This window comes from Patiria miniata, unplaced genomic scaffold (assembly GCF_015706575.1).
Source record: "Patiria miniata isolate m_02_andy unplaced genomic scaffold, ASM1570657v1 HiC_scaffold_6, whole genome shotgun sequence".
Classification (NCBI taxonomy): domain Eukaryota; kingdom Metazoa; phylum Echinodermata; class Asteroidea; order Valvatida; family Asterinidae; genus Patiria; species Patiria miniata.
The window spans coordinates 10,580,242-10,604,243 of NW_024037073.1; the positions used below are offsets into that span (position 1 = coordinate 10,580,242).

At 40.9% G+C, this 24,002-nt stretch overlaps 1 protein-coding gene across 4 annotated transcripts; it reads left to right on the forward strand.

Moving 5' to 3' along the window:
- Positions 1–5,224: 5,224 nt before the first annotated feature.
- On the forward strand, positions 5,225–23,816 carry LOC119743087 (low-density lipoprotein receptor-related protein 4-like). Of its 4 annotated transcripts, none has more exons than XM_038219431.1 (10): positions 5,225–5,566; positions 14,534–14,645; positions 16,138–16,377; positions 17,806–17,968; positions 18,350–18,471; positions 18,777–19,034; positions 20,066–20,179; positions 20,722–20,832; positions 21,837–21,921; positions 22,063–23,816. In XM_038219431.1, the coding sequence occupies exons 2-10, from the start codon at positions 14,561–14,563 to the stop codon at positions 22,289–22,291; spliced, it is 1,407 nt and encodes a 468-aa protein (XP_038075359.1). In that variant the 5' UTR covers positions 5,225–5,566; positions 14,534–14,560; the 3' UTR covers positions 22,292–23,816. The 4 variants fall into 4 exon arrangements, with proteins under 4 accessions (XP_038075359.1, XP_038075361.1, XP_038075363.1 ...); XM_038219433.1 differs by having other exon boundaries at positions 5,225–5,565; positions 14,531–14,645; XM_038219435.1 differs by lacking the exon at positions 5,225–5,566 and adding an exon at positions 5,669–5,731.
- The last annotated feature ends 186 nt before the right edge of the window (positions 23,817–24,002 follow it).

Sequence of the window (24,002 nt, forward strand, 5' to 3'; positions counted from 1 at the left end):
CGGTTACGCGAAACGTGTCTTTAGTTTTTCTTTTTCTTAAGATTCTCTCAGCAATTCCAACAAATATGACCCACAAAAATGTTTCAGCCCGTCTACATTTCTAAAGAAATATTCATTGGTTTTAGCTTGTGAAGCGTCGACAGAATATGGTGTCAGTTCTTAGACTAACTTGTATCGATAGGTAGTCGAATATATCATAGGTAAATATTCAACTTAAACATTCTCAAGACATAAGCACACAAAAGCGTATCTCCCTACTTATCACCTGTAAGTTGTCAATGAGATTTTCCAGTAGCTTTGCTTATTCGTAAAAACACGGATTGCTTTAGAAAAGCATGGGAAGAGAGTAAATCAATTAAGTTCATCTGCGAAAGACTAGCGGCAATTTAAATACCAAGCATCAATGGGCTTCATGCACCGTGAATAAGAAAAGGGGCAATTCTTACGTCACGTTTCCGGAAGAACAACAGTTAAGGCAAATTAATTATATAGGCAATAAATTATCAGATACACTGTACAAAATAAAACGCTGGTTGGTAGAAGTGCGGGCATAATAGGCCTATAATTTGGGACAGATGTCGATCAAAATTAACGACCGTGCCCAAAGCTCGTCGCACAAGAGCTACATGCTGAGCAAAATCGCTTATCATGTGGACCCCTTGCATTAAAATACCCATGGACACCAGTGCTGAATGCTCATACTTTTTCTTTTTTTTATACTCAGAACTCTCACAGTTCTTAAGCTGCACAGAAAAATGATGATCAACTTGTCGGCGTACGTGCGAGTCATAAGGCGTACGTACGAGTTATAAGGCGTACGTACGAGTTAAAAGCGTAAGTACGAGTTATAAGGCGTACGTAAGAGTCATAAGACGTACGTATGGGTTATAAGTCGTACGTACGAGTTAAGTGAAGAGAGAGAGGTTTTTTTTTTCTCACCATGTCCCTAACACAGCTTCGTCGAAAAGAATCAAACAGCTAGGGAGGTTTTAGCCTCATGGCCTCGCAAGACAGAACGGCCTCGAATGACTTTTTGCTCAGCACGTAGCTCTCGTGTGCATCGGACGTAATAGCAGAAAATAATAGTCTTGACGTTGCTGCATCGGTTACCCACAATACAAGCGCCATATTGCAGCTGGGAAAATAGTGGTGGGAGTAGAAATTCCAGCAATTTCCTTGACATTCCAAGAGTGTCCCACATCGAACTACCTTGTTGCTTCGAATTCGCATTAGTACCGGCCTTGTTGCCAACTAAAAGCTGTGTTTGATTTTTTACATGTATATCTTTTCGACACAATTGAGGGGATGGGTATAATTGTGCAAGTTATCCTTTCTGCTTGTCGCCAACTATGTTAGCATAACACGTTGGCGATATGAGCCCCTTTTACATTTCCAGATAAATGCAAACCCGAGATCGTTTGTCGTTATCTATTTTGTAATCACTTTGTTATCACAGTCTATTTTTGTTTTGTAATTTCATATCGATCAATTTGAATAAAAAGTGTTGTTTTTTATCAGAATATATAGTAATTGATGTGTATTTAGAACAATGATTAAAAAAAGGAATGCATGCAATCATTTTAGTTTGATTTTTTATTGTGTATGTGCTTAGTCCGTTCCAGCCGGCAGCCGGTATTTTGACCCTTTCCAAATGACTGCATTAAACCCTGAGACAATATAGACCCAGGGAGGATAACTTGCCTCCTGTATTTTTGTTCGATCTCCACGCAGTAGCAGGTAATGGATTATATCGTGTACTTTGTGATTTTGCAACGTGTATTAATTTATAAATGCCCATTGCGAATTATTACTCCAAATTCTCACACACCCCCTAAAAAAGAATTTCCTTTTCCATTTTGCCTATAATTATAGTCAGACTGCAGTCGCGTGGTTTGCCGAAGCGCAACGAGACGACGGATGTTGCTTGATTTCAGTAATCATCGGGTATAGAGGGCGCATGCGTGCATGTGCCCCCCCCCCCCCCCCCCCCCCCACACACACACACACAAACACCCCGGCTGGATACTTATACTCATGAACAGCCTTTTTACCGAGATCAAGAATCTCGACCATGACCTGCAGTCATTTGGACAAACTTCCTACAAATTCCCTCGATAGTAACAGGATAATATTCAAGACATCAAATCTAGCAAAGAAGGCCTAGAAAAAAAACACTAGTAGATACCAACAAAACATGCGCAACACAACGGTCCGATGACTTGGTAATGGTTGTGTCCGCCCGAATTAAATCAATTTGCTAAAAACGACACCAACAGTTACACAGCCGAGTGGATTGGAAACAGCCCTTCAAGAACACACCCAGTATTCGAAATTTGGCAAAACTTGACAGTAGCTGGTTGTAATCGGCTAAACATGGTAACCCAGTCCTGTACTTTAGTTTTGTTTCATGAAAATTATTTTGAATAATGCTTTAAAACCAGCACAACCCCCCCCCCCCCCCCCGCCCGAAGAAAAAAATCAGATAAAAAAAAAAAACCGCTAGAGTTTGGAAACCAACTGAAAGAAACCACCAAACAGATATATCCAGTGTAAAAATTGCTCACAGCGCCCTCTTTGTGAACCAATTAATCGTAAGCGCAAGCTTATTGCGCGCAGTATATAGGGCTAGACGTCGTTATGGTTTGATAAGCGATAACCCGCCCCAGCGATAGCCCGCCGACGAAAGAGGACGCTACCACGACCAACCAATATGGTAGCAGACCAGTAAATAAACTTCCATAGACCCCAATAGTAAATGCTCACACTTCAAAAAGTCGGAAAAAATACTCACAACTCTCCAAGGTGTTCAAGACACACATCAAATTAAAGCTTATTTCATCATCTTTCATTTTCTTTTCAATTTTGTTGGGGGTTAACTGATGACTTTTAGGAGAAATTTCCATCCGTTGATGATCGCCCCTGAAAATAGTCCTGAAGCCCATCGCCATGTTGAAAAACGATACCTACACTCCATTGCACAATAGAGCGCTTTAAGGGCCCCAATTTCATCCAAATTGAACGGAACTACAAGCTCACAGTCCTGTGCACGGCTTCCACCCATATATTTTACAAACCCTCAAGTTCATGGCCCACAGCATGCTCAAATACTGAAGATTTGAGGGCATGCAAATCGTGATTTGGCCGGCGCAGGCAATTTCGGACCGATTTACTGGCCTGCAACCGAGGTTTAAACAAAATTCCCCCAAAGCATTTGTGCGGCACGAGGAAGGATGGATGACTCATATTTCATCAAAAAATTGCGAGAAGTTAATTGAGTTTTTGCTCCTACCAACCCCAAATTCCCCCCCCCCCCTCCTTGTTTGCTCGAAATTGCTGTGATCAGACGACGGTCTATCGGCCCCATTCAGATTTTGGGCGCATTTGTTGCGGAACCGCCATTGGTGACCCCTTTTGAAACGCTGCCCCCCCCCCCCCCCCCCAGGTCCCCCCCCCCCCCCCCGCCGAAAAAAACACTGTCGTGGAATATAACGCGCAAGCGCCCTCATTTGACAACGAACGATGGAAGAAGCCATTTTGAGATTAACAGACCAGTAAATAAACTTCCATAGACCACAATGGTAAATGCTCACACTTCAAAAAGTCGGGAAAAATACTCACAACTCTCCAAGCTGTTCGAGACACACATCAAATTAAAGCTTATTTCATCATCTTTCATTTTCTTTTCAATTTTTTTTTTTTTTTTTGGGGGGGGGGGATTAACTGATGACTTTTAGGAGAAATTCCATCCGAAGATGATCACCCCTGAAAATAGTCCTGAAGCCCATCGCCATGTTGAAAAACGATGCCTACACTCCATTGCACAATAGAGCGCTTTAAGGGCCCCAATTTCATTCAAATTGAACGGAACTACAAGCTCACAGTCCTGTGCACGGCCTCCACCCATATTTTTTTACAAACCCTCAAGTTCATGGCCCACAGCATGCTCAAATACTGAAGATTTTGAGGGCATGCGTATCGTGATTTGGCCGGCGCAGGCAATTTCGGACCGATTTACTGGCCTGCAACCATATCACCCACGAACCCATCCGCACAACGTCTTGGCCAACTCGTAAACTAGTGCGCATGCACGACTTCTGCAGGCGATTTCGGCCCATTTTCACAAAAGAGGTGACCACTGAAGTTGCACAGACGTCTTGCTGCATCTTTTAGATTACTCGAAGAAATGTGAAAGTTTGCTTCGGAACTAATACGAATTTGTATGATTGCGCGCTGCATATATTAGGCCAAGCACGTGCGGACACATTTGAAAACCAGTTGGCCTAGATTGTCGTTTCGACGGGTTCTTGGGTGATATTGGTTTGTCGTGATAGCGCCCTCTCGCGGTGGCGGTTAATTCTGGGGTCCCTACCCAGTCCCGGAGTACGCAAAAGACCGAGAGAGTATCTAGACTCCTTGCATTATGGAAATACCGATATGCTGACAATAGCATTCATCCCGGTGAATGATGTGTCAATCAAAAGGTTTTCAACTCCCACCTCCTCACTATATTCATCAAGCTAACACTGTGGCATTTCAGAATATAGAAATGAATGTGTTATTCAGTAGTATATTTACTATGTCTAATATCATTGTTGTTAATTGTGTTGTGTTAACTATATTTCTCTTATATGCATGTTTCAATTATTTGTGCATTACTTGAGCCTCCAGCTTTATTCCTAGCTTGTGTCATACGTCACTCTCTGCTGTTTTAGCACTTTGTGGAAAAACTTTCATTCCCATTCTTTCTTAGTTCTTATAACCTAACTTTCCGGTGGAGGGGTGCAGCGTTCGTGGCGCATGAGTTGTGACTCAGTGAGCAGTATTTAATTTATTTAATGCATCGTAATAATTCCAATCAGTTATCTGTTAGACTTATTGGCAAGATGAAACAAAAAATGTGTCGATTGCTGTGATGTGGGATATGTCGTTTAGCACCATGGGCTAATTCGCCTCGGCTGTTAATATACAGCGACATATCCCGCATCCCAGCAGTCCACATACATCGATGACGGAATGTTTCTGAAGCATTTCGGAGAGTTAAAGCACAAAAGAAAGCTCAAGGGTCGTGTTGTTGCTCCTCTAACCCTATTGAAAAAAAGGTCTGCATGAAGGTAGGTATTATGCAAGACTGATTGTTCATTGGCCATGAAAACCCATTGTGTATGTCTTGGGGACAAGCTTTCGAAGAAGAGGAATCCCATCGACGTTGGCATATTGCATGACTTGAGAACTTTGCGTGCGTTTGGACATGTTGGCCTGTTCAAGGTTACATCATTGTATTGATATTTACATTTGTTATTGAAATCCAGACGAAAGACAACAAAGATCGGGACTTTCCCTCCCGCACCCCAGAAATAAGTGACGCATTATTCTGCGCATGCGTAGACACCGTGAATACAAATCATATCTATCTTTAGGCCCTGTTTTTTTCCAAAATGCGTAGGTGCCATTTTCATCAAGTATCGAAAGTTGATCTGTTATCCGCCTGTTGATATGAAATAACTTGATAAAGCCTACCAAGTTGAAACATCAAGCTGACGTGACAGTTCGGCTTCTGAAAAAAAAGGTTTGTGCAAATTGATTTTTTTTTCTTTTTCGTCTAATTTCGGATCATACTTGGCTGTGTAAAGATGTTATATAAAATACAGTTGCACCCGATATATTGTGAAACAGTAATACTAAACATACAGACAGATGTGGCGTTCAGTAAGATTATTATGCACGATAAAAGGTAAGCGCCAACATTTTTGAAGTGAGTTTTGTGTATTGTGATCAATGTAGAAACTTGTTTGCATAATTAACCACAGATTTCATCATACTTATAGTATAGTTATTAATTCATCGGGAACAGTAGATAAAGTTTACAACTATTCTATTCAACTTTCAGGACCATATGCAACACAAATGTAAGAATACTTGGTATATCGTTTCCGGATTTCTCGTCACGTAGGCCTATTTTTATGTACAAAACATGATTTAACCCTAAAGGGCGGGGTTATTTTGACCATCTCTCAGCGGGGGGGGGGGGGGGGGGGCAATTCCTCCCCCCCCCAAAGATCTCGGCCATCGAATGACGAAACAATTTGAAACTCAGTAAATGCATAGAACAACCTCTCATTAACATACCCAAGAAATTTCATGACTATAGATTAAAGGGTTTTTGAATTATGGCTAATATGCACGAATGGTAATTCTGCGCTGTGTACACTACGTAAACGGGGAAATTCAGTTTTCACGGACTTTTTTTCACTGCGCGGGAACCCGTGTCCGATTTTTTATGTTTTTGGTATCAAAAGATGCGCAAGGCTCGAGGCTAAAAGGTCAGAACAGCTTGGGTCGCGAGGGAAAAAAAATTAAGGCTATCGCAGAAAAAGTTGAGGGGGGCGGATTCCGGCCCCGGCCCCTTTAGGGTTAAGGACTAGCGCAATTAAATGAATGACATTTTCAGTTTACACGTTGCAAGGTCTGAAGATGGAACGTCATCTCAAGTGTGTGTTTTTAATACCCCACATAGTTGGAAATCATCTATATGTTAATACATGTAGAAATAAAAGCCACAGGTTGGTTTGGTGCTCTACAATATCACTTTGTCTGAGCTTCAAATGTACATACAAAAATCAATGTAATACTTTTTCATTAAGAAATATCTAAAGGCATAAGATCATCTGCATTTATACTAAAAGTAACCTACCAAATTATTATCAAAAACATGACAATGTATTGAAGACCATCGCACTGGTATTAAACACTCCGCCATATCATTCCGTCTGGCTTACATGTCATTTATATAGGAAGAAAAGAGGATGTGCAGGTGATTTCGAGCGATCTGTCAATTATTCGATGTCTTTATATAAAAACAAAATGAGTTCTATGAACGAAATCGTGTTTCATGATGTAGAGGTTGTGCATGATATTTCACTTTTTTTCGCAAAAAGTCTGCTATCCACTGAACTGACAGTTTAAAAGTTTAGATTTTGGACATTCTTCTTTGGATGTTGAGGTGTGTTTATTTTTGGAAACGAACAAAATACAAAGAAAGCAAATGATCCCATATGCCTTTAGAATTTTCAAAATACATGCTTTTATGGTAACATAAAAAAATGTCCGAAATTATTTTTCCTTCAAAGAGCAACAATAGTTTCTCTCAAGATATGATTGTTTTCTCACAATTTTACGATAGCTTCGATATAAACAGCTTGGATTGCTAAACGAGTACGTGAAAATGATACAATGTGGCACCGATTGCAAGCCCCTGTTATTTATAGCGAGAAAAACTCGAAATGTAGGGCTTGCTGCCGCATTGTAATTGTGCATATTGAGAAAGAAATTTGGGGTAATTATTTTTCAGATTTCTTTAAATTGTGTTGGTTGTTGTATTCTTTGTCACGGTCCAAAAATAACTTTAATCCCCCAGCCCCATGTAAATCTAACCTTAAGCGAAATTCTTGTCCGACAGTGTAAGTTACAATCATTTAACTGTTTGACTTATTGGCAAGATGAAACAAAACAGTTGTTGACTACTGTGATGTGGGATATGTGATATGTCGTTTTAACCCTGATTGATGTGGGATATGTCGTTTTAGCGCCATCAGCTAATTCGCCCCGTCTGTAAATATAAAGCGGCATATCCCGCATCACACTGAGCAGTCCACAGAAATCGATGATGGAATGTTTTCGAAGCACTTCGGAGAGTTAAAGCACAAAAGAAAGCTCAAGGGTCATGCTGGTACTCCTCTAGCTCTATTGAAAACAAGTCTGCATGGAGGTAGTTATTATGCAAGACTGATTGTTCCATGTCCATGAAAACCCATTGTGGAAGTCGTATTGGGGACAAGCTATCGAAGAAGAGGAACCATTGACGTTGGAATCACATGTCGTGAGAACTGTACGTGCGTTTGGACACGTTGGCCTGTTCAAAGTTTACACATTGTATCGATATTTACATTTGTTATTGAAATTCAGACGAAAGACAACAAAGAACGGGACTTTCCCTCCCGCACCCTGGAAATAAGCCACGCATTCTTATGCATATGCACACTCCAAATATCAATCATATGTATTGTAAGGCCTGGGTTTATTTTCAGACCCGGAGGATGAGCTCTAGAAGAAGCAGTGGAATCCCATCGACGTCAAGGGATTCGCCAGGATGGGGCAAGGGGTGGAGGTGGAAAAAGAGGGGGAAAGGGGGAGGAAGTAAAAAAAAAACCTGCGAAATTGGTGTCAAGTCATATTTACTTTTAATGGGAGTATGTAGGGCTGTTAATGGGGTGGGGTGGGTAAATGTCCCCCTCCCACCTTCGAAAAAAAAAATGCGAATACGCCAGAGAAACTACAAGACTTTTGGGGGTGGGGGTAAATGTGCTTTACAACCCCCCCCCCCCCTGAAAAAAATCCTTGCGCCGCCCATGATCAACGTTTGCATAAATTTGAACTTGCCAGTACGTTTGGAAATGTTCAAAATTACTTATTTGTATTGATGTTTACTTGTTATTAAAATTCAGACAAACAACAAAGAACGGGACTTTACCTCCCGTGCCCCAGAAATAAGTGACGCATTCTTGTGCGCATGCGTAGACACTCCCTGAATACAAATCATATTTATTCTTAGTCCCTGGTTTATCCAAACGCGTAGTTGCAGTTGATATTTTATCTCTTACTACTGTGGAGGTGATGGTCTTCGTGTTATCCGCGCTGTTGATATGAAATAACTTGATAAAGCCTTCCAAGTTGAATCATTTAAGCTGACGTGACAATTCGGCTTCTGAAAAAAAAAGGTTCGTGCAAATTAGTTGTATTTCTTTTTCAACAAATGTCGGAGCATACTTGACCGTGAAAAGATGTTATATAAAACAAAAAAGCAGTTGCACCCTATATATTCTGAAACAGTTATACTAAATATACAGACTGATTTGGCGTGCGGTAAGATTATTATGCACGATAAAGTGTAAGCGCCAATATTTTTGAAGTTACAAAATGTAGTTTTGTGTATTGCGATCAATGTAGCAACCTTTGTTTACATAACTAATCACGGATTTAATCATCATTTTTTTCATCGAGAAATGTGAATAAACTTCACATCTAGTCTATACTTTCAGGGCAATTGCAATACGAAAGTAAGAATACTTGGAACATCGTTTCCTGAGTGCTCGTCATGTAGGTCTATATTTTTGTGCAAAACATGATTTAAAGACTAGCACAATTAAATGAATGACATTTACAATGAACATGTTGCAAGGTCTGAAGATGGAACGTCATCTCAAGTCTGTATTTAGCATGTGAATGTTTTGTCTTCAAATATGTAGAGTATTTTTTTATTTGTTCAGTAGCCCTGAATTAATTACTTGCACAGTACTGTATTTGTAGCTTGTTTTTAATACGTGCTCTACAACAACGGTTTATCTGGGTTTTAAATGCACATACAAGAATCAATGCAATACTTCAATGTAAAAAATATCTGAAGGTATATAGAATCATCCGCATTTTTTAAAAGTAACCTACCGAATTTTGGTCAAAAACTTGACAATGTATTGAAGATCACCGCACTGGTGTTGAACACTCTGTGAAATCATTCCGTCTGTTTTGCATGTCATTTATAGGAAGAAAATAGGAAAAGCAGGAGATTTCCAACCATCAGTCAATTAATCGATTCTTATATTGAAAAAAAAAGAGTTCTATATATACGAAATCGTGCTTCATGATGAAGAGGTTGAGCGTGATATTGCACTGTTTTCTCAACATGTGTGCTATCCACTGAACTGAGAGTTCAACATACTAGATTTTGGACATTTTTCTTTGGATGTTGAGTTGTTTATTTTTTTAGAAACGAACAAAATACAAAGAAACACAATGATCCTCTATGCCTTTAGAATTTTCAAAATACATAATTTTATGATGACATAGAACTCGTTATCTCCGAAATCATTTTGCCTTCAAGACCAACGATAGTTTCTCTCAAGATATGATTTTCCCCCCACAATTTTAGGATAGCTTCGATATAAACAACGTGGATTGATCAACGAGTACCTAAACATGTTACAATGTTGTACGAATTACAAGCCCCTGTTATTCATAGCGAAAAACCGTGTAATAGCAGCTTGCTGCTGCATTGTAATTGTTCATTTCAGAAAGAAATTAGGGATCATTATTTAAAGTATGTTGGCTTGTTCCAGATTTCTTTAAATTGTGTTATTCTTTGTCCATAAAGAATTTCAAACTCCCAGCCCCATGTAAATCTATCTTAAGCGAAATTCTGGTTCGCCAAAGTTGCTAGCATTTACAAAACTGATTTTGTTGAGTCATGGGGTCGAACACAATATTTTCTGCAACATAATTTTATCAGTAATTTTTGCAATGGGGTTTTTGTACAAAACCAATATGCAATTATTCAAATATGTTTTGATACCAACTAAAGTCAAAACAGAAATCTTCAATAAGCCGTTTTCCCTTTGCTTTTTCGCTCCTCTCCACCTCTAATTTCAACACACATTGATGGTATCCTTGTTATTTTGGAAATTTACTTCCTCCAAACATTTTTTCAGCCCTGAGTCATATACAAAGGTTACAAATCCCCAGTTCATGAACAGATTTTTTTTCCGTTTTCTTTTTTGTTGTTATGTGTGTGTTACAATGAATGAATCAACAAAAGCTGACGTCATGGGAATGATTTAGCATTTTCTGTCCACTACTTACGACCATTACATGCATATTATTACATGTAGTACACTGTTTCCGGACAAACTAAACCCACACGGGTTTTGCGTATTCAAACAAAAAAATTCTTCCCGGCTGATAGCCTATTATTTATGGGTCTTTGTTTAGAACCATTAAGTTAAAAACTTTGGCGAACAAGGCCTTACTCAAAATGATTAGACACCGCGATTACTTCCGACTGCTGATTGATTCTGTAATTCCAATAATATCATTATAATTATCACTACTTACCGAAAGCCCTGGACACTATGAATATTCAAAGCGCGACAGAGGGTGCGCTCTGGCTGCGCGACGGTGTTTTTATTTGCAGCGCACGTCGTGAAGGGATCATGATTATTCAGCAGTTCGATGTCTATTCATAACAAAATAACAATGACGTCACACCATTATTATCAGTCATCATTATTATCACTCATGTATGTACATTTGAGCATTTCAAACGACTTTCGTCGAGTTGCCGCAGACTGCGGATCTCAAGATCTGTAGTTCGAACCCGGTACCCGTGTCCATTTTCACCAAATAGTTTTGTTGGTTGGGATAGGTTTAATTGAAGGGAAAACACTACGAGAACCTCAGTGTCTTTCAATCACACAGCGTGATAAATATTCATGTTAGCGTTCGTCACTTGATTGGTTAAAATACGACCTATGCTGCAGAAAAAAAAATACGCCTGCAGAGGCGCAGTGCTTTTATCTGCAGCTAGCACATGCATATCGTCAATGGATCAAGGTTATTCGGCTAGCTAGCCTTTATTCATAAGAAAATAACAACGACGTCACACCATTCCTATCGCTCAGTCATGCATGTGCATGATAAAGAACAGTTTTCGGCGAGCTGCCACGGTGGCCTTGGGGTTAGTGGAATGGACTATGAATCGCGAGATCTGTGGTTCGAACCATGATCATTTTCATCCAATATTTTTGTTAGTTGGGATAATTTAATTGAATGGAAAACACTACGAGAATCTTAGTGTCTTCCATCCACACAGAGTGATAAATATTCATGTTAGGGTGCATGATGTGATTGGATAAAATACCATGTATGCGGGGAAAAAAATACGCCGCCGGGCGTAATTTTTTCCCCCAGGAGGGTTAGGTCAATGTCATGAAAAATTAAGTTTTTTCCTTTGAATCATGACAAGACACTAAGGTTTCGTTTTCTTTTTTCCTTAAATTAAAATTATCTCAATGATGAATGGAAAAGAAAAATAGTCCATGAAAACGCGTAGAGACAACGTGGACTCGAACCAGTGATATTTGTATTCATAACTCATATTGCTATGCACAATAGGGTTAATGTGTGGTAGCTACGACACTTGGTTCTATAAAACGCTTTTATGTAACAGTATGACCAAATAACAACAAAGTTCGAACAAGGACCAGTTGTTAACTAGTGGTTGGTTCGTGACGTAGCTAGCGCATGCGCACCGAAGTTGAAGTGCAAACGACTCTAGTCGAACTATTGTCATGTCAACGACTGTCAGAAAATGGCGGTTGCACAATCATTCAACACTTGTTTCTCTTTATTTACACAATAATAGTGATTGTGAATAGTTTACAACATCTTACATAATCGCCAATATTATTGTGCAATGGTGACAAAAGTGACATAATCGTAAACTAACATGGAAACAACTGTGCAATGAAAATGACATTTGGCGCTGACAATTTCGTTTAATCCGCCATTTTGTTGACACTTGGTTCCCACTGCACTTTGATATGGAAAATGCTACCGATAACCAGCTATAAGTCGTTGCGCGCGACCAGCCTTTTCATACAATAAAAAATATTTTCATACGATAAAAAAAGATATATACATGTACACTGACACCTGAGGATCATCTTTGTCCAGAGTTCAAGATATCTGGCCATGGACAATGTACACCCAATGGTCAATGTTCATGAATCTGTAGATCGGTTGCCAAATTGGCATTTTCTGTTAAATGAGAGCTCAGCCTAAAGTAAAGCACACGGCCAAGCGAGAGGGGCTTAAAGTAACAGAAATCTGATGCAGCAAGGCTGTCGTCTGCGATCTGTTGTTTTCACCTGAGACGATAATCGAATTAGAACCCTTAATATCGCCCCTTTTTGGCGAGCTACGAAGCAGATGCGAGCCTATGTAATACCGATTTCCGTCCGTCTGTCCGTCCGTCCGTCCGTCCGTCCGGCGTACGTCTGTCTGGCCGTCCGCGTTCAGATAAAAATGTTGAAGTTTTGGGTTCCAGCTAACTTGGTAAAAAAAATTGCAGTTTACATGTATCATCTCTATAACTCACAATTAGTTTCATTTCATTGCAGTTAATTTTATGATTTTATTGAGGAATTTTAATCAAGGAAAATGTTACAGTTTTTAATTGTTAAATGTATGTATAGTGGGAGAACATGTACATTATACATGTACCTGTATAACATGTACACTATGCATTTTGGGGGAGCATTCATATGTATACTTATGTGCATGTGCTTCTGGTTTGATCTTTTAGTTCTATGGGGTTGGAGTTGGGATGGGTAGGGATAGGTCGGGGAGGATGGGGTGGGGTCGGGTGGGGTATAGGGGTTTGGGTTGGTAGGGATGGGGTACGGGAGGATGGGGGGTTTGAATAATGGGTTTGGGTGAGGTTGGGATGTGTAGGGGTGGGGTGGGGACAGGTAAATGTAGGGGAGACAGGTAGGGGAGGATGGGGTAGGTGGGTGTAGGGGTTGGGTTAGGAGGGGGTGGGGGAGGGGGCGGGATATAGGGATTGAAGTAGGGTTTGGGTTTGGTTGGGGATGTGTGGGGGTGGGTGGGTGTAGGGGTTGGGTAAAGGGAGGGTGGGGCAGGGGGTGGGATGTAGGGATTGGAGTAGGGGTTGGGGTGGGGATGTATGGGTATGGGAGAATGGGGTGGGTGGTATAGAAGGGGGATGGGGGAAGGAAGGGTTCGGGGAAGGGGAGGAGATAGGGATTGGAGTTTGGGTGGGGTTGAGATGTGTAGGTGATGGGTTGGGATGGGTAGGGGGAGGATGGAGAGGGTAGGGGTTGGATGGAGTGGGTAGGGGTTGGGGTGGGTAGGGGGTTGGGGAAGGGATGGTGGTGGAAGGGGGAGGAGATAGGGATTGAAGTTTGGGTGGGGTTGAGATGTGTAAGTGATGGGGTGGGGATGGGTGGGGAGGATGGAGTGGGTAGGGGGTTGGAGTGGGTTTGGGGGGGGGCAAGGAAGGGATGGGGTAAGGGTAAGGTTTGAGGCATGTGGTGATGATGCTGTGTCTACATGTACATACCCATTGATGTTCCGCATTTGTGGGGACTACACAATACCGGTAGTTCTTCCATGGTAATACATGTATGGGGACAGAAGATTCCGTGGGGGCTGGAAAAAGGCTCCACAACAGGGAACCTAATTCCCTAACAATGGAAAACTTTTCATGTATAAATGGAAATATTTGTACATGTATTTATTAGGACATTTGTTGACTTTTTATATTGGCATTTAAAAACTGACCCCTACACCTTGGCACATCAACGAGAATCCTGATCCCCATCATGCCCATCCCCCAACCCTACCTTCAGCCTCCCTTCCTGCCTTCGACAGCAAGCCATGGCGGCTTCGCCGTTCTAGTTTATATTTGAAACTGCGCGTTTGAAAACAGCACCATCTTACGGACGCGGGTGCTGTGGGAATGCAAACTGCAATAGCAATAGACAATGGCCTGATGTAAGTCCTACAGTAACGTAGCTTTACTTTGCTTTGCGGGGGCGTTATTCCACCCTGTCAAAAGAACCCTACGCGGTAGGGGGCCCCCGAAGGAAACATAACATTTTTTTTTATTCTATATTTTTTTCAGAATACCAGGACAAGCTTTCTGCCGGTAATGGGACACCTGCTAGTCGAGGGATTATTGGGGGTTGTTCGGGTATTTTTGTTACTCGGAGCTGCATTCCGAACAGTACAAGCAGGTAATGTTTGCTGTTTAGAATCATATAAGTGCGGTTCCTCGCCGGGAAAAAGGAAATGTTAATCTCATTATTGATAAGGTGAAAACTAGGGTGTCAAAATAGTTCAGCAAATTATCGAACAGCCAAACAAAATAGGACAGTGCGACTAACGAAACAACGCAACAACATTAGAAACCAAATGGCGTAATGAATTGCCTTTTTAACTTTTTAATCAATAAAACTACTGTAACAGTATAACTACTTGAAGTTTTATTGAAGGTTTTTTTTTTGGGGGGGGGGGGTTCTTTCTTTTTGTTATTTAAAGTGCTTTATTTCGATACTTAGACGTGAGTATTACCATGAGTACATTGGGTTTGTGCATGCTCTTCACAGCTTAGAGCCCAACTTGGACATAATTCCCAACTCACTTAGCGCCCTCTATCGCCCTGATCCATTACACTCGGAAGCGAGATGTAAAGGCATAATATGATAATTTGCTTTTCATTCATTTTCATTGTTCGTTTTCAATAATAACACCGCTCAAAATCCAAAGGAAAATGTTCAAAACCCAACCAATTGAAGATTCAGCTCAGAGGAAATTACACTGCAAATGTATGCACATTATGTTTCATCAGAAAACTAGTCTAGGGGCTAGACGTGATATTGTTTGATACGCGATAACCGCGCGCCGCCGCGATAACCGGCCGCCACAAGAGGGCGCTATCACGACCAACAAACATCCCCCACGAACCAATCAGAACAACGTCTAGGACAAGTTGCCTAAAATCTCCCCTGAATGATGGGGGAAACTATAGTACGCATGCGCGACTTCTGCAGGCAATAACGGTCCATTTTCAGTCCCACACCTACTACTCACAAGAAAAGAGCGAGTGAAGATGCACAAAAGTCTTGCTACAACTTGCATACTACAGGAAAAAAATTGAAAGTTTGCGTCGGAACTACTATTATTTTGTTTGAATTGCGCGCTGCGTATGTTAGGCTAAATAGGTGCACGCTTTACACAACCAATAGGAATTGGCCTAGACGTTGTTCTGACGGGTTCGTGGGTGATATTGGTTGGTCGTGAAAGCGCCCTCTCGCGGCAGCGGGATATCGCGGTGGCGTGTTTTCGCGTACGTATCTGACGAATAACAATGTCTAGCCCCTAGACTATCAGAAAACACGAATTCGGCGATAGCTCTCATTTTTCCTGAAACATTTTTTTTTAATGACATCGTAGTAAATCACCAACATTTCTTGCTTTCTTCTCAATGACATCAAGCCTGGCAAATTGTCAAGGGGTGTTTAGTACCAGTAGGCCTACGGGGAGTACGATCATTTAATCAATATTTTGCTATTGGTTACTTGCATTAATATGGTTCTACACATATTATAAGAACAGTATAATAATCGCATACAACAACTACATTTTTGAGAGGTAAAAAGGACATTTTGATTGCGTGACTAGGTAAATCTTGAACAATATCATTTCATATTTATTATCTTCATGTAGGAGATTTTGCACTTGTTGCTGATCTGCATAATGGTACCATTTACGCCGGAAGCATGGGCCGTGGTCTTGCCGACATAGCGCCTCTCCCTCTCAACGATGTGAAGCGCCCAGTGGCTGTTGACTATGACCCGATAGACAGAATGGTTTACTGGTCCGATCTGGAAAGCTTACCATTTCCACGGATCTCCAGGGCTCATCTGAATGGTAGCAGCCAAATGATAGTTGTAAACCAACTCCATCGTAAGTTAGTCGATTGTAATGTTGCAGGCGTGGATCCGGGGGGGGGCATCTCTGTCAAAAAAAAAATGTTTTCATGGAAATTCATTCAAAATAATCCAACCCCCAACCCCTGTTCTGACACCCAAAAAAGTATACTGGTAATAATGTCTGCCTGTGCACAAAAAAACCGGACAGAGCCAGTTTTGTAAGGGGGTATTTTGTACTCTATTCTGTAATACAGTGTTAATTATCGTCGGATTTGAACAGCGCCCATTGAGCGCACCCATTGAGGCAAAGTGTCTGGAGAAAAAACAATTATCTACATTTCAGAAATATTTGCAGATGAACCCCCCCCCCCCCTCCCGATCCGCCCTTGTGTTGACACGTACCGCTGAAAAATCAAACACTTTTGATCTCAGGCTGTGCTCCGTGGTCATGTAAGGGTCGATGTGGCCGGCAGTCATAGGCGCCTTTACGTGCCAGCTGCCCGACCACGTTGTAGCCGTGTCCCTCGCAATTCAGCATACCAGCTGCGAGTAAGGATGATTAGTCTCCCAAATTATTATTATTATTATCATTAAATACTTTGTGTTACAAACACTCATTTCATTCGATTTCACTGCAGCTGAAGGTTTATAAAGGGATCGAGAAAAAAAAAACATTCGTGGTTTTGTCTCTAAGGATCTATAGCATTATAAATGTGCTTAAATGTTTACACCAGCAAAAGATAGATGTCTACTGGGTGAGTAAACAGGGTGAGTAAATAAAACGAAACCCAAATGGCAGGACCAATTTTTGAATGAAGTTTTGCCTGTTGCACTTATAAAATCTAGGATATAAAAACCCAGATATTAAGCTTTCTTTAAGTACAAAAATTATTCAAATCACTCATAAACATTTCAAGTAACGGCATTTTGATCTTTAACACTATTTTAAAGTTCTGTCCACGGATCACAAAAAAGTAAGTGTTCTTTCAGCAAAACGAAAACAATGCATGTGAATTATTTTCGTTTGCTGAAAGAACGCTTACATTTTTTTTGTGATCCGTGGACAGAACTTAAAGAACGGAGTTTGTGTTCAAAATTCCGTCACTTGGAAAGTACATGAGTGATCTGAATGATTATTGTACTAAAGGAAATTGTATTAATCAGGCGTTCATATCCTAGATTTTGAAAGTACTACAGGCAAAACGTCTTTCAAAACTTGGTCCTGCCATTTGGGTTTCGTTTTTTTGTTTACACACCCTGTACTGAAGATAAACATTCCATACGTTGGTTAACATCACGTGGTCTCACCTACTTTACTTGTTTCTGACCCCATCATGCAGGCATTAAGATATGCCTAGAGCCACGTTTAACGCTTTTGGCTTTTCGTTATATATTTATGCATGAAGCTATAAGAGGGGTCACGACTGTATTTTGTGTTGTTTATACCCCTCTTTCCCAATAGTTCCAGACGGATTGGCACTGGATGTTGAAGCACGCATGATGTACTGGACTGATGGCATCATTGGATACATCGGGCGAGTCCGTATGGACGGCACAGGTGGTAGAGAGACCATTGTGGATGGTTTGGATCAACCAAGAACAATCATAACTGATCATGAAAATGGGTGAGTTTATTTTACTCTGTCAGTCAATGTAGGATAGCTCTTTGGCCAACTTTCTTCATGTTGAGCTCTAACTATGTGTGGAAAGTTATTTTAAAACCAGATACCAAGTCAAATCAAGAACAGTTGCATTTGACATTATGGAGCACACCGGCATCATGAGGGGTAAAATTCAACCACACACTAGATGGACAATCGTGTCCCATATAGTAAGAGGGATTTGTACGAATTATATTCGTTATTAACTTACAGTCTGCTTGGTTGTGCAGTCGCACATTGCACATTGCAACAAACTCTTCAACCGAATAACACCAACCAAAAAAAATATTTGTCCATTGTCTTCATATATTAATAACTTACAATAGCAATCCCCTACTTTTCAAGATTCATCTACTGGACGGACTGGGGAAATTCGTCGAAGATTGAAAGAGCTGACTTTAATGGAAGTAATAGGATGACTCTAGTTTCTGACAACTTAGTTTGGCCCAATGGCGTTGTGATAGATGGTAATGTTAAAATAAATTCCTTTGAAATAAATACTTTGTTATTGTACTTGCTCAATCTATAAACTTTTGAAGGGCAAAATAAGACGGTGGCGAGCAGCGAAATTCCTAAAAAGGGCACCCGTAAAAGGCCGCTGGTAAAAAAATGCACTTGTAAAACGCTGGGGAGAAAAGGTCACTTGTGTAATGCGGGGGGGGGGGGGTAAACACCCCTTACCCTTACCCTTACCCCGCGCTGGCTTCGCCTCTGTACCGTAAATAACGGCTTTGATAACCAGCAAGAAAATATGATTCTTTGCCTTGCCTAGGCGACAAGCTGTACTGGTGTGATGCAAACCTGGACAAGATTGAGAGGAGTGACCTGTTAGGCAACAATCGAGAACTTCTCATTGACCTGACATCATACACGAATATCCATCCCTTCGATTTGGCTGTCTACGGCGACTACGTCTATTGGACTGACTGGGGCTACGTAACCCTCATCCGCGTCCACACATCCGGTGTGGGCGCGCAAAATTACGGTCCACATACTTTTCAGCGAAGTGGTGGTCTTCATATTGAAAAAGGTTCGTGGTCTTTATAAACAGCACTAGGCGAACGGCGGGTCGTGGCCCAAGGGCTTTTGTTTTTAACAGGCGCGGATCCGGGGGTGTCATAGACATGTAGATTTTCATAGAAATTAATTACAAATATTGCAATCCCCCATGCTTTGACACCCCAAAATAATTATGCTGGTCACAATGTCCGGCTGTGCGAAAAATACGAACAGAGCCAGCTTGGTTGAGGGGCGAATTCTGTCATATTCTGTTATATACACTATTCTGTAACATATTGTTAATAATCGTCGGATTTGAACACCGCCCCAACCCATCCACCTATTGATTTTACGGAGTGTCCGGACAAAAAAATACTGTCTACATTTCAGCATTGATTTCTGATGACACCCCACCCCCACACGCACACACCCCCACACAACCTACCAAAAATCCTGGATCTGCCCCTGTTTTAATTTCAAGAGCCGATTACGCATGAGATTAATAATAGACTTTGAAGTATCTAGATATAGAACCACGAACAATGTAATTTTATATTTTAAAGACGCACATTTCACTTCATACATGCCGTGGCAGAGCATGCCATGGCTTAGGCCAAAAAAAAAAGTCTCCGGTTTCTGGTATGCGCGCGCGTCGCTGTAGCCATGTGCGTCGGCAAAATGAAAAAGTTTTTTTTTTCAATGGAAGATGATGTCTCAAAACCGCCAAATTCACAGGTTTGACTGGAATCCTGCTGCTGCACAATTTTAACGTGTTTTTAGATGGGGTTATGATCGAGAATAAGCTTTACGTGGCTTCGCTGGACTCCCATATATTTGCACTAAGTCTAGTCGGGCACCATTTGCAGTCATCAGCCGACATTTGAAGCAAAAAAAATCAGGAAAAAAAAAAAAAAGCCGCGTCGCCGCACCACTTTTTGGGCAAGCTCCATACCAGAACCCTTAGGGGCTGTCATTGGAAAGGCCCTGTCACCAAGTGTTGGCGACATTTTACCGCTAGAGTAATCAAACAATACATTATAATGCTGTTGGACATCTTTGCAGAGCCCAGTTATTGCGACAGTACTCCTTGCCACAACGGAGCCACCTGTGTCAATGTAATCAATGGATTCTCCTGTATCTGCCCTGCAAGTTACCAAGGAATAACCTGTTTTGAAGGTAGCGTTTTTGTTGTATTTGAATTGTTTCTCTCAGTGGTTTATTCTTGTTCTACCGTAACACGTGCAGTAGCTTACCATAACGGTATCACCTTATTATGAATGCTGCCATTAGTTGGTAAAGTACCGATCCAACGATCTCAAATGCAAATTTCTGCGGTTTCTTTTATAAAACAATATACACGTGTTTCCTTTTTTTCGTGGAGAATCAACATAAAACCAGCTAAGATACACTTCAACAGAAAAGAATGGCATTTTGGATAATCATTGCATGAGCAAGCTTGATTTGTCAGTTGGCCAAGAGACTGAGGTACAATGGTTGAGCAATACAAACGAACAAGTAAAAAACACTTATAAAGATATGTATTGTCCTGAATTATAAAAAGCAAATTTAATTTCGGGCATTTGGAACTTTTGTAATATAGTTGTGTGGTTGACCTTTGTGGACGTAACTGCTGTCACATTAACACGCCATTAATGAAATGGTTCACACAATAAAACATCATGGTATCTTAACAGAAGCATTGTTTCCTGTGTGTTTAGATCCCTGTGGTAGTGGACCGTGTGCAAACGGGGCAACTTGCACCATCTTGCCTACCAGCGGGTTCAACTGTCAGTGCCCATCTGGTTACGCTGGACCAACTTGCATGATAGGTGAGAACGTACTTGTCAAATACTACTTGAAAACTGTGTCAATAGATTTCAGAGGGGAAGACTCTTTTTAAAGAATGATAAACTCTTATATTGTCCGATTCTGATATGAGACATTCTCTGCTGCTTGAGGGTTACAGTTACAGCACAATATGGCTTTATATGCAGCGGTAAAGCCATAGATGAACCTCCCTTTGCTTGAACAGGTACTGGTAATTACATGCAGCTAATTTATTCTTTAAAAATAATCATATCTTTACCAGTTGTTCACTGCGTGGTCTCCCTTGACCCATCCGATGTCCTCATGGTGACATCAGGCCAGCAGGATGTTTACCTTCCCGGTGAATCGGTTGTGTTTTCGTGTCCAGACGGATATCTTTTATATCTTTATCTGACTTCTGACTTACTCGCGATTAATTCTTGTCAATTTCAGTGATCATTGCTGTCGTACATACAAAGTGTCCGTTGTTATTCTGGAGACATGTTGGCAGTATTCATGATTGCTATTGCTACATTAATCCGGACATGATTTATCATTGCATTCACAATTAAAGTACATTCTGTATCGGATTGAAGGTTCTAATCACCTCTTCCGATATTTTATGAACAATAGTCTCGTTCTTGCATCCTCTCTGTTGTGATACGCTCCAACTAATTATGCCTGCACTTTGATATCTGTAAACCATGCTCTTACGCTTCTTGTTGGATCTGCTCTTTTTGATTTTGTTGAACTGTTTAGTAACGGCCTGACATGAAAGTCGATGCTTAATTATGTACTTTCTTTTCTTGTTTCTCTTTCTACAATCGATTTTGCCTCTTTTTCATCTCTTCCCTCATCTTTCTGTCAGCGCTTTTTAAAAATGAAGTGTTTGTAATGACGCTTTTGACTGTTTTGCTCGTATGTGACCGAGATTATTAACTTTGCCTCAGGTGTTTGGGAACAGTCGTGCATGTCCACTGTCATCATGTTTACTGATAAGGGATGATACCTCTTGGTCTCTTTTCAGAGAAGAGCTACGTATCCGCCATCGCCGGTGGAGGTTGCGGACTTGCCTTTCTCATACTGGTCCTTTTTGGTGTTTTCGTCGTAAGGTAAAAACAAATCGTTTTTCGTCACCCCAAGTGTACCTTCATTGTGAACATTCTCAAAATACTGTATTTGCTTTCATCCCGAGCTCTCAACATAGACTCTTTTGTCACCTAAATGTGATTTTTGTTTTGTTAAACAAACAGGAGGCGAATTCAAAATGGAGGCAGAACTGTACAAGTTCCATTTAATATGGACTTGAATGTTGAAGGCAAAACCAACGATGGAGAAGCACAGCAGGGATTGAACAATCCCACCCACCAACACGAAACCTCGGTGCGTCAATCCTGGCAGGCCCTTGGACATCCTCCTCCACCGCCACACGTGTCTGCTCCCGATCCTATCTATATGGACATGAACCGTTCAGTTCCTTAAGTATGCATCGCTGTACGTTGAGTATGTTTAATATTGCGGCCTTCTGTTTCCCATGTATTCATTTATTTTCAAGTTCAAAGTTAAATAATTCCAGTGTCGTGATTTTGTTCGTGATGGTATAAACTGGTCAAAACAAAACTTTCCACACAGTGTGCAGTCGGGCTCAATTTATGGACTATTAATCTTCGCCATAGAAATGTTCATGGATTTTGTTTTCACATTCTCCCACTAAATTGATCTTTTATTTTCATTTCCTTTTCTATGTATTTTATGTCCGACTTGGGAAGTTAACATGTTAATGAAGCTCATCTGAGGGTCGGGCTTGCTTTAATTTGATAAGGTTATGTGATTAAGGTAATGTGTTATAGTCCGATCGATTTATTTAATAGTGAGGTTGGAGATGCGGTGGATGACTCGGCGTGTGAAAGGTTATGACTGTTTTGAAAGTTTCTTATCTTGGTAAAGTTTTACCAAGAGAAATCACACCTTTTTACACAAAATAGTCATTGTACAAATTTTAACATGCACGGGCAGATTTAAACTGTACCTTTATGCAAATATTTACTCGGAAAGAAATTTTAAAAACTTACGGCAAAATGTTCGTGTTATATTTACAAAGCTTTTTAACTTTCCGCTTGTATGCCTATATATGATTGTATGCCTATATATGATTGCATTGCACATGACTGCACTTTATCATTAGGTGTTTTAGCATAGTTAGCTGACACTGTAGTATTTTAGCAAAGATGATAAAAAATATTCGTGGTAGCCTCCTACTCAGTGTTAACACATAGCTATATGAAGAGTGAAGAGTTGTTTGCATCACTTCAGTGTGCGAGTCCCTGCGTGGCAGCCGTGCTGAATCATGCATTATTACATAGATCATGTGCCCTGTGACGTCATTCCGACAGACAACCGCCGGGCAACCCAACCGTTATACACGCAACTTTTAAATGTTATTTGGGCCATATTAAACAGTATGATGTCAACATACTTATTTTTAACCTCATTATATTGCAAGAGACTTCTAAAACTAGAACCGTTTACTGAAAGATGGTTTACTTGACGATACGACATCCAATTTTGTAAACAAACGTCACATGTGTAATACATGCGTGCTCCACTAATGTATTGCCTGTGCATGCATATGGAAAACTTGTAATTATGTTCATGCACATATTGTGTTTACTGCTCATCATGTTAAAATTACTAAAGAAAAGTGTTAACTTCATGGGGGAAGCGCCCCTCCCCCCACCGATTCGCCCATGCCTAGTCGAAACGGCATATTTTCAGACACTAACAGTTCGATAGGTCAATAATTTACATGAACAGTAGAATTCATGGGTAAACAGTAAAACTTGAAACGTTGGAAGCCATAGGCGTCGCCAGGAATTTTTCCCGGGGGGGGGGGGGGGCAAAAGCCAATATTTCCCCAAAATTCCTTAACTTTTTCATTATATTCTCAATTTATCATTTTTTTCGAGCGTGAGAAGAAAGGCATTTGCCCTACCCACCCCCCCCCCCATCATATTAACAACAATATGGCTTCGCACCTATTTTTACGTGTTTTTTTCCCTTTTCTTCCCTTTTTTTTTGGGGGGGGGGGGGTTCGTTGGGGGGGGAAGCCCCCTTGCGCCCCCCCCCCCCCTTGCGACGTCCATGTTGGAGGCAAGCAAAACCTTCCCAGTCTGTCACAAAGCCCGTGACACAT

Excerpts from the sequence above, each read along its gene's own strand:
- LOC119743087 (XM_038219431.1), top strand. The coding sequence starts at position 14,561 with ATGGGACACCTGCTAGTCGAGGGATTATTGGGGGTTGTTCGGGTATTT. Across the intron at positions 14,646-16,137 it reads ATTCCGAACAGTACAAGCAG|GAGATTTTGCACTTGTTGCT; the intron begins GTAATGTTTGCT and ends ATCTTCATGTAG. Across the intron at positions 16,378-17,805 it reads AGTTGTAAACCAACTCCATC|TTCCAGACGGATTGGCACTG; the intron begins GTAAGTTAGTCG and ends CTTTCCCAATAG.